This window comes from Diadema antillarum, unplaced genomic scaffold, assembly GCF_040938485.1.
Source record: "Diadema antillarum isolate AM-2024a unplaced genomic scaffold, OU_Dant_1.0 seq00001401_RagTag, whole genome shotgun sequence".
NCBI lineage: Eukaryota > Metazoa > Echinodermata > Echinoidea > Diadematoida > Diadematidae > Diadema > Diadema antillarum.
In genome coordinates, this window is record NW_027272156.1 from 418,062 (window position 1) to 430,143 (window position 12,082).

The 12,082-nt window shown below is 37.6% G+C and overlaps 1 protein-coding gene across 1 annotated transcript; it reads left to right on the forward strand.

Annotated features, from left to right (window-relative positions):
• On the forward strand, positions 1-6,845 carry LOC139709057 (elongin-B-like). Its single transcript, XM_071621022.1, has 3 exons — positions 1-176; positions 2,734-2,974; positions 4,094-6,845. Exons 1-3 carry the CDS (start codon positions 174-176, stop codon positions 4,210-4,212), a joined length of 363 nt encoding a protein of 120 aa, XP_071477123.1. The 5' UTR covers positions 1-173; the 3' UTR covers positions 4,213-6,845.
• The last annotated feature ends 5,237 nt before the right edge of the window (positions 6,846-12,082 follow it).

The window sequence follows — 12,082 nt, forward strand, 5'->3', positions numbered from 1 at the left end:
GGTGTACGATCTACGAACGTAAAACGGGGAAGCGAGTCGTTGACTGAGAGTACCAACGAGAACGCGATTTCCTGAGAAAGTTTCATCGTTTGAATGATCCTGTTGGCTTCAAGGACACATCGTGTGCAAGAGGATTTTATTGCTTTATTTGAATATCACTGCATAGTGACAGAATGGTGAGAATGCGTTCTGTATAGGCTTAGTGAGTGAGTCATAGTTTCGAAATTATTTTGTCTCAACAACGCTGGTGCTCGACACTGACACTCGACAGCACGCATTGCATAGCCAGGAGTACAGTAGGGAAGTAAGGATTGTACTAACTAACGATGCATTGTTTGATAGCGCAAGCTAACAAACTCACAACCAGATTCTAGGAATTTGATTTTGAGGTTGTTCACGACTGCTATGTCGTGTGATCATACAACAAACACGAGTTAAAATGAGATTAAAGGGACTGTACAGTAATTTATCAGCTGGTTGAGGTGGGGATTCATGTTTTGAACATTCCTAAGTGAGATAATGAGAAACCTCTTACGAAATATAAGACAAAGAGCATGTAATTTTAAGAAGGATTTAACGTTTATTTGATGAAAATTGGTTTTCAAATGGCTGAGATATAAAAAAAAGTGATAATAATAAAGGGCGATAGGCCACGCTTTTTATTAGGATCTCTTTGTTACCTCCGCCAAGGGGGGAGGTTATGGTTTTCGTTACCGTTGGGGCGTTGGTTTGTGTGTTTGTCCGTGTGCAAAATAACTCAAAAATTTGTGCACTGATATGAATGAAACTTGCAGGAAAGGTTTAGAATGATACAAGTAACAATCGATTAACTTTTGGTAGTGATCCGAAAATTTTAGGGGAATTTATGAAGGATTTTTGACATTTTGGCAGGTAGGGTCAATGAACTTGGGAGTTCAGGCTGCGTGTCGCAGGTTTGCATGCGTGCACTAAAGTGCGTGCTGTAGTTTCTGCTAGGGTGAGGCGCGCCGTGCATCTGAGGGTTTATGACGTAACAAAGGCTTCTATATTGGGGAAATCGGGCGACTTTCAGCACACAAGTATAAGTACCGTATGTACAAGTAAACTCGGCCCCCGCAGCTTTGAGCTCAATTAAATCAAGTTTTTGTGCTATTACAGTTACATCAAGAGCTTACCAAAATCCAATTTAGATTTTGGTAAGTTCTGATATGATTGTAATACTCAAGCCATAGCACAAAAACTTGATTTAATTGAGCTCAAAGCTGTGGGGGCCGAGTTTACCAAAGGGGCCGAGTTTACCCATGCATACGGTACGTATGGGTGGAAATCACTGATATCTCTGTGGAATAACAAGATCAGTGATGGAAATGAGCTGCATGCTTGGCGGAGGTCTGCGCTCTCAGAGCGCTTCTCTCGTTTCATCTTGTTTTTGGATATTTCGGCCATTTCAAAACCGATGTTCATCAAATAAACTTTTGATACCACTTTTTGGCACTTAGAATTGCATGCTCTTTGACATCTCATAGAGTGGTTCCTGAATATCTTGCAATACGTTAATATTAGCTAAATCCTCACATCATCCAGAACTGTACACACCCTTTAAAGGTAAACTTTAAATAACAATGGACAAACTTTATCCCAAACGACTGGAGTTCTAGAGAGGTACAAGTAGGCTCCTAATTTGCCTCACAGTTAAGTTAAACATTGCAATTCCACCCCACAATCAAGTTTGCTTAACAAATGAATGAAAATGTGACTGTGCCTGTGGCTGCAGTCACACAGCCAAATTCCTGAAGTTTCAGTTTTTGAAGTTTGGGTCACCAGTGGTTTACATGTCTGACAGCCAATTGTTACTTGTCAAATGCAAATGATCAGAATGCAGGGGGAAATGTTTGGAAAGTTTGCCTAGTTTCTAGTGTGAGTGGGAAATTTCGAGAATTTTTGTTCTTGGAAAGTTTGCAGCCGTACTGGCAAACTTGAGAACTTGAACTTCTTCATGAAGTTTCACCACTGTGACGATCGCTAGTCAAAAAAGTAGATGATACGTTGTAATTGATGGCATCATCAGCATGTAGAAACGAGACTTTCGAGGAGCTGATCATGTGGCCACCTTGCAATTGTCCGATTGGTGTTTTTTTTTTATTATAGCTTAAAAAACAAAAGAGTTTGTTTCTGCTCAATAGTTTGGCAATTTCAACTCCCGATCACCTTAAAATTGTTGTTACCAAGTCATTGCTACAGTACTTGTTTTGATGTGAAGGTTAATTTTTTTTTCTTTTTAAATATCAAGTTCATGTCAAAGATATGAACAGCTCAGGATATTTATTGAAGATTAAAGTGCAGATCAATGGGAGATTTGTGAGGTGGTGGCATAACATTCTTTAGTAATAAGACTGTTCCAGGGAAATGTAAAGCTATGAACTTCCATATCTTAACTGGTAATGTTCAGATCTGGTTTTATGGAAACCTGTAGGTCTCTTTGTTCATCTGAACATTGTGTGGAATTTGCATCTTTAGACAAATACAGCCCTGGGCCACGGAACATCATTCAGTGAGGGGGTGTTGTGATTTTTTTCCTGACCCCCCCCCCCTTTTTTTGTTGTTGTAGACAAACCAAAAGTGTGTGTGTGTATATCTGTGTGTGTGTCCGGGGGGTTGCTGCAGCCCCATGTTGCAGTCGCGTGCCATTATGAGTGGTGTATCTCTTTGACTTGATTCAATTTGATTTGACCTCTCTGTGCTCCATCACTACAGGACGTCTTCTTGATGATCAAGCGTCAGAAGACTACCATCTTCACTGATGCCAAGGAGACAAACACCGTCTTCGAGCTGAAGCGGATCATCGAGGGCATCACAAAGCGCTCGCCGGAAGACCAGCAGCTGTTCAAGGATGGAGAAACGCTGGACGACACAAAGACCTTGGGTGACTGCGGTCTGACCAGCAATACGGCCAAGGCCCAGGCACCAGCCATGCTAGGTCTGGCCTTCAGGGAAAGTGAGTGCTCCATTAAAGCTTACCATTAAAATTGCTCATATTTCTGGGACCCTGTCAAAGTTAGTCACAGTTTATCCAAAAATGGCACTTTGTGTCTAGATAGCATACATCAGAGTTTGCCTTGCAGCTTCCACCACTTTGTACATCGATAGTAAGAAAGGGAGATTCTCCCCTCAAGTCCCTCCGTTTGTTTTGATGCCCACTTCTTTGAATCAGTGATTTAGAGCACTTTGCATTAGTTTGCATGGCATGAGCTGGGATGAGTGCAGCCGTGATACAACTGAAATACAGCAGATTGTTGTTTGTTTTGTTTTGTTTTTGATCTCCCTGCAACCAAAGAAACCATATATATGAAATGTTGTGTAGACATTGCACGTCAATTACATGTTGTAGAATAGAATGAGATATTTTGATCTATAAAGATACTTTCATTAATGGTATCGAATTGCGATCTCAGATCATAAATTTGAGATCAGTGTACAAAGCAATATTCATTTGAATGTATACAGTTTGAGAAGATTCCTTCATTTTACCTTGCAAGTAAAAAGTTGCTCACCATACATTTAGGAAGCCATAGAGTTTTGAAATGTAGGGCCCAAATAGTGAACATTTTTATTTTATCTTTCATTAAATTTATTCTTATGATCTGTACAGCAACACAGTAGTAGTTACATGTACATCTCTTTCATTGAATTTTGCTATTGGGCAAGTCTTATCATGCAATCTGCACAGGTTTGCATTTATCACCACATGGCAAACCACATATTTTTGTAGCATTAGGACTCAGCAAATCATGAAAGTTAGCAAACTGTCATTCCTGTGCGGACAAATACTGTAAATGAGGAAGTGTTGAATATCAACCAAGCTAAGCAGGCATGGTTTGAAATAGTGGTTGCCAGAAATTATTTGGCATTTTGATCATAGTGATATAAGTGAACATGATTGAATGATTTAGGCAGTGAAATAATGAGTGTCATTATTAAATGCAAATTCAGTGCAGCAAGCGAGCAAGATATGCAGAGATACATGTATATCACATTTTTCCTTTCTTATGCAGAGATGGTGTACAGTGGTGAATGTATCACTTTGTTATTTTTCCCCATCTCTGATAACTGCTAGGTGAAGGAGCAGACTTTGAACAATTGACGATTAGTCCCTATTCCAACCCACCGGAGCTACCGGATGTCATGAAGCCGACTGACTCAACAACAAACACGGTCGACCAGCCAGTTCAATAGAGGAGTCGTAAACCCCTAAAAAATAAAAAAAGAATAAATATTATTATTAGCAATGTTTTGAAAAATGTTGAGCGTGGAGCCCCGTCCCCTATTAACATATGATGCCTTTCACAATATCATGATCAATCCGCTGGTTTATTGCAAGCACCACGTGGGCATTAGACAGCAATCACGGGATATTTCTATTCCCCTGCATTGTCCCGTCTGTATGTTTAGGCCAATCTAAAAGAGCAGGGCCCTGTTTCCTGATTAGGTTCTTTAATATGACAAATGCAACGTACAGTTAACCACTGTTGCTATGACAATGGCAACAGCTATGCCACAACCAATCGGCCTTGAGTATGTCTATCATTGCCATGGTAACTACAAGTGATGCGAGTGACATTAATTGCAAACTTGTGTATGAAATGTGACCTGAGGCCCCAACCCGTGTGGCAAGAGACGTTCTTTTGATGTTTATGTATGTGTGTGTGTATTTACATTTTGTATGTACATATATACAAAAATTATATATATTTTATAGGTCCATTTTCTCATTATATAATCATTTTCATCTTTCCTCAGCAAATCTGGATATTTATTTGGTGGGCTCAGAGAATTCGCAATAATAGCAACGTGGTATTTATTAGACTTTCCTGTAGTTTGTGAACTTAGAGCTGCAGTATTACATTTTGCTGGCATAAATTGAAGTGTGGCAGATATTGCTAAATCAAGGGGAATTCAAACGTTACCCAAGTCTAATAGTGGGTAGTATTTTGCCCTTGGTAGAGGTGCTTATTGACATTTTTTTTTCATCTTCTTTTCATTAAACTTGTAGCAAGAACTTTGGGCACAGTTGTTATTGCAACTGAGCAGAATTCCTAGAAATTTAGTAACCTGCTACACACTGCGTACCTCTTGTTTAATTTTGCTTTGCTACCCCTGATTATGTGTCATCTCAAAATGCAACATAATGGTGACATGCAGTGCAGATGGATATTTTGTAAGTTATTTTATGTTCCAGCAGTTTTGTGTTAGCAGTACATTTGTATTAATTTCTTAAAGGACAAGTTCACCGTCATAGACATGTGGGTTGAGTGAATGCAGCAATATTAGTAGAACACATCAGTGAGAGTTTGAGGAAGATCGGACAATCCATTCAAAAGTTATGAATTTTTGAAGTTTCTGCTCAGTCACGGCTGGATGAGAAGACTACTATAGCTTGTGATGTCACATGTGAACAACGATATAAAGAAAGAATGAAGAAAATTCAACATATCTCCATTTTTTTTTCATAACACAAGAACGCTCGACTTCACTCTTTCAGAAGGCAGGAGGAATAATATTACCCTTAACATATGTCAGTAACAAGTCAAAGAAATGTGCCCTTTATTCGAAAAGTAAAGTTTTGTGAAATTCTCTTTTTATTTTCCTTATATTGTTGTACGCACGTGACATCACACACTGTAGTAGTCTTCTCATCCAGCAGTGACTGCGCAGATACTTCATAACTTTTGAACGGATTGTCCAATTTTCCTCAAACTCTGACTGATGTGTTCTACTAATATTGTTGCATTCTCTCAATCAACACGTATATGAAGATGGACTTGTCCTTTAATGGTGTAGATGCGATTTGCAAAACAGCATTGAGCCCGTGGCAAAGCAGGGCTACTCTCGGCCATTGGGTAGTTCATCCATTCACTAAAACAGTCCTACACGGGGTAGAGATGACCTAACATGTATAATTCAGCTGCTTATGAATTCATGCAGAATGAATAAGGGGTGTATGGCATGTAGAAGAGTCATTTAGTCTCAGTAAAGGTTATGTATATCTGTTTTTTCTCATGTTCCAACTGTACACAAATGTTTCTGTTCCCTTAAATTTTGTCTTTGGTTTGTGTCGTCTCGTGTTGCCACTTGTATATTGCCCTATTGATCTAATTGTATACAGCTGTATGTGATATTCCATTAAAAAAAAGTCTGTTGTAGATATTTTTTTTGCATCTATCGTCTGATTACCTCCAAAGTGCTGAAGTTGAAAGAGAATGTGTACATGTTCCTGAAAATAACTAGATTTGCAGATATTCAGACTCCTGTATTACTGCAGTGTGGGTTTTTCCCCCCTTTTATAAGAATCAATGCTTAATGCCTGCCATTATTTTAGTCGCAAGCATTCTTCTTTCTTCTTTTTTTTTGTGCATGTGCAACTGAAAGCGATTGCTGGACTAATGCAGCAGGGGTAGCACGATCCCAAGATATTGTATCATAACTCGTCTCAATTAATGATATACATACACATATGAATTGTTTCCATGGGAGTCCATTCATATCCATTAGTTTGATTTAGATGTTGCTTATCTCATACATTGTTTGTTACTTGTACAACTTTGCATTCCTTCATTTAGAACCTGATGAAATTGCAACAGAGCCCCTATTCTACACATATATAATGCAAAGTAAAGCAAATATCCCATAAGGATATATACACGATTGTGAGTTTGATATACAGTGTACCCGGTACTACACATTATCTGGATAACTAACGGTAGTACATATGTAGTATGCTTTTTGTATACCAAGTAATTTCGAATAATTGTCTTCATGATATCATAATATGAAGGGGAATTATAATCGTATATAAAAACGCGGCATTTGGTGTGTATATAAATTCTTGGATTAATACAATCTATTCAGTCTTATTTCAATTTGTGATATATCTGAGTCTCTGGTATGATAAGGTGTAAACTCAAGGTGTCTGGAGACGGAACTATTTAGAGTTTATAAACATATTATGCAGATTTTGTTTGCATTTGATTTTAAGTCAATCTGATCACGCCTAAAGCCTTCATTACCAAAAAGACATACCATCTGTGTTGCCATGCAGGAGTGTGTTCAGAAATGTATGCCCCGCACATTTATAGAAATTTAGACCCTGATGGTTGTCATTTGAAGGAGACATTTCCCTACAGTGACCCGAGTATAGCTTTTGTTGTGTAAACACAATATAAATATACTGCTAAAGGACCCTCATTCTGGAAAAACCCAGCGATGTTCATTGTGTCTGTGTTGTTGCAAGCACTTGTCACAGGGAATGCAAAAATCATTCCATGTGCATGGCCATTTCAGAACCAAGAGGGCGCTAGGCTGTTTGCTCCTGATTTGTGTGTTTTGTGTATTTGTTTTTTGTTGTTTTTTATTGAAGAGAGTTACCTGGTAGTCGGTTACCAACATCAGGATTTTGACTGTGCATATTTCATGACACATGACTGTATAAGCTGTTATTTTCGCGTAAAGATATTTTCGCTAATGACGAGGTCATAGACATTTTCGCGAGATGTTGTTTTCGCGAATTGATGCCAATGCTTACGTTTATGCTCTATCAACAAAGCGCATGGAGACAATTTCGCGTGTTGTTAAATTCGCGATCCAACCGTAATTACCAGTAATCCCTTGTGAAAATAACAGCTTATACAGTATCAGACTCCACTTGTTGGCTTATGTAGTTGCCAGTTCTCTTGATGTGTGTACAAGGTGTATGCCAAGCTGTCACTTCGGAGCGAAGCGCCAATACACTGTACTGACAAGGAATACTCCAGCCCAGTTAAATTACTTCAAGTCACCGACACCACAAGGAAAGAAAATGCACATGCTCACTGTATAAAACCAGGGAGGTGAGACCGAATCACTTATTTCCTATTACACATGACATTCAAATGCAAGTGCGATTGTACAGTGTACTTTTTTTTTTTCCAGCATATTACTTGGTGTAGAATAGTAGCATTGTAGATGGTAGACAGAAAGATCCTTTTGTCCGGAGGAGTCTTATTTTTTGCTGTTATTGCTGAGGGGATCCGTGAAGCCAGACGCGGTCTCCGCAGACCAGATACAGACCGATCTTTTGGTCAATGGAGATAGCAAAGTTGTCTGTCCTTTTGATTCCTAGGGTAGCATTATCATGTAAGTACACTCATACAATTTCTCAGATCTGCAAATTGAGTTTTAGTGATCTGATCTAGTACAGTGTGTGACAAGATGAAGAGATGATGTGGGGTTTATCTCTTTCTTTCTCTAAGTAGAGGTTTACTAATTTGCTGCCTTTATTGTGTTTTGAAAATGCAGAGAATGCTATATTAATCCATCATCATTACTGGTGGTATACCAAGTATGCCATCAGCGCAATTGGGTCACATTGATATGGGTGTGGAATCAGGGCATGATTTCTGCAACATGTACACAAGCACCCAAATGCAAGAGCTGTGTGCCAATATCCAAAGATAGTTAACAAGTTCTTTTGTTCAGGTGAAGACTGAAGAAACTGAAGTGTAGTGTTTGGAGTGTGCTTTTTAAATCAGTTAAATATGCTCATTTGGAATGACTACAAACTTTTGCAGAATTTTTTTTTCTTTTCTTTTTTTGAATTATTATTTGAACTTTTATTGGAAGTCTCTCTGTAAAATAGATTTGTAGATCTGAGTGCCAGCATTATTGACCTTAGACAGAAAAATTTGTCTGTCTGCAGGAGTCTTGTAGCGTTTTAAAAAAACTTTATGGCTTTCCTCCGTATAGGAGGGGATTCCGTGAAGCCAGATGCAGTCTCTGCGGAACATATCCCCGACAACCAGATACAGACCGATCCTTCAGTCAACACTGACCTGTAATATCCCTGCAAACTAGAGAGGCAAATCTTTGTTTTTGGTTTCATTTGAATGTGCCATTTTTTCTCTTATTTCCTTTTTCTTTGTTTATTTGTTTGTTGTTGTTGTTGGTGGTGGTGGGTTTTTTTTGTTTTGTTTTTGTTTTTGTTTTGTTTTTTTGGGGGGGGGCACTGACTTCTATGTAGGTTTCCTGCATATAAAGATCAGTGGGAGGGAGTTGGAGGTCTGCATATCCCCCTTCAAATAGTAATTATTTCATATTGTTATCCTCTTGATGAATGTACAATTGTATATCTGAGTTTTGGAGATTTCAGGTACAGTACATGTATAATTTGTTTTTGTTTTTTTGCTATTTTGCATGGAATGGCTGTAATGGATGTGCTTTTGTACTGTATTTCATCTTCTAGACTATTCTGAATAAAGTCTACTGGTCTTTCGATCAGTTCATCTGTGAATCGTGTTTCAAGGATATGTAATGTGCTGTGAGCAGTTTTGTGATATGGCACTGGTTCTTCCATGGACCCTGGTTCTACCATGGAGAAAGTATGCACTAGAATTAGGATGGAATACAAAATTTGTGTGTGGTGCCTTGGGGCTCTAACATGACATGCCCTCAGAGTATGAGTAGACATACATTTATGATGTAGGATGTGTTTATAAGAGAAAGGAAGGAAGGAGTGGGTGTGTGTGTGTGTGTAAAGTTTTGTTTTTGTTTTTTGTAGATGACGTGTTTGAACAAGAGTAAATTTGTCGAAAAGTCTTGCAAAAATTGATACAACAGACCTCAGTCGGCGAAAGCCTTCCACAAGATATGTGGTCAAAAAAATGCCACCTCACAAATCTTGCAGTAACCTGCACGATTGTCACTAGATTTTCTTTTTTAAATAAAAAATCAGCAAGAAGAACTTGCCTTCTGGGTTAAATTATTGTTTTGTTTAGACATGTTTACAGAGCAGTTATGACATTCAGATTGTGACTTCAATTTATGACATCTTTGTGTAAAAAGTTTGTGGAAGAGTTGTGTGGATTTAATTGCATCAATACCTTCTTTAAATGCACGCGTGGTTGCAACCAACAAAATTTTCATGAAAACATGAAATGTTGGAAAATCTCAGATTCTTGTAACTTGTAGAGATTTAGTGGCACTTCCACCATTCATTTTGTTGGTTTATATTACGGAGAGTCATGTCTATCATAGCCTGGGTTTGCACTGTTACTATACTTTGTTACATAAAAAACAGACAAACAAACATACAATACCAAAGCAAAAACTTGGAATGCTTGCAAGCAGATACACAGAATTAACAAAAAATTTTATGTGCACATCCCATTTTAATTCACAGTGAATGAAATGTACCAGAAGTACTCGCTGTACATATGCTCTAGAAAACTTGTGACAGTGCTAGCTTGTCAGTTTGCTTTTGAACATTACAGACCAGAAACAGTGTTGCATACGAGGGTATTGTATCAAAAACTTACAAAGATGGGGTGTTAGATTTGTTATTCTGCTTATAAAAGGTTCTTCAAAAATAAGTTCACTTATGCTGCAATTTCAATCCAATTTCATTATGTTCTAACAGAAAATGATTGATATACTGTTTAGAAATAAATATATGTATTCAAACATGAAGATTTCTTCCATGTAAATCAGTAGCTAACAATACCCAACCCCCTTTAAAAAATGGGAAAAAAGGAATGATTATAATTATGAATATATAAACTAATGAATGAAGTTATTTAGTTCCTGACTCCAAATCATATACTTAGTAAAATGCATTGATTAGACAATTCTAAAACCTTTCTTTCTTATGTGTCAGCACTAACTTAAGTGTGTAAGTTAAGTAATACATGTATACCAAAATTAATGCCAATTTTATCATTACATCACTTTGCTATTTACATTACCTGTTATAAATATGAACATGTCAAAAAAAAAAATCAACTTCTCACTGCAACATCCCAGACCCCTTCACAATCATTTACTGTGTACAAGCAAATCAAAAATACACTCAAATTCCTGTGGATTTTATGGTATAGCTGATTATTTAACAACCAATATCCCACCAAATCTCACTCGCAATGCAATGACAATGCAACTTTTCTTTTCCAAACCACCCATGTTTCCTTTGTACATAAATACAAAATGTTACGTCCCTCAACTGGCCAAATATTCTACAAAGTTTTCAAGAGAACAAATGAAGGTTATGCTCAGAATTAAACAGTTAACAAAACGATGGAAGATGGATGGTGGAAACTTCACAACAGCACCTCCTATGGCTACTGGTAGGCAAAACTAGCTCATTGGATTAGACATATATTTGAAAATATCAAACTTCCTTTGCCCTCCTTCAAATCACAAATGGACCCATACAAATGTGAGTTTACACACTAAGAACAAATTAATGATACCATCCAGTAAATGAATCTCTTATGTGTCCCCTCAATACTGATGCAAATTCATATGTGAGTATTAGGATAGGAACAGGTGAACTGTGATATAATTTAAATCAAAAAGATAAGGCAAATGCCTTGTACATAGCAGTATTAGTGACAACGCATCTTATAAGCCTAGCGTGATCAATCATACAAATGGTGGATATTTTAAGAAGTAAACATGTGTCAAATCATTGGTCTCATAAGCATCCAGACCAGTATCAAACACGGGGAAATTTACCAATATACAACTGTACACATTTGTATATACATCCATTGTATTTGCAAAGAAACACTTAAACAAAAGTATTTAAATATGTTAGAACCCCTGGACTCTGAAGAAAAAAAAAACCAAAAAACAAAGATAACATGCACACAAATGTATTGCATCCTGCATCAAAACAAAACAAAACAAAACAAAACAAAACAAAAACAAAAACAAAATCAAACCATCACTACTAAACCTCCATTTTTTTGCTCCCTGCATTGCTACCTATGCAAAATTGGCTAATGATTTGTCAGCTGACTCCAGCAAAACTTCACCTTTGTCATTGTCTTTTTCAGATGTCCAGTGAGGTCACTACCCTCCACGAGAATTAGGCCATTAAAGGTCTGCATCATCCCAGTCTAAAGCAACTTAAACAAGCAAATATGTACATGTAATCGTCCTAATACCCATACACTGTACCTCTGTGTGTGTATGTATGTGTGTGTGGATGTATATGCATAATAACTATATACAAACATAATTACATATGTACACAATATGTTTCGTGTGCAGATATGAAAGCGTCATGATCTGG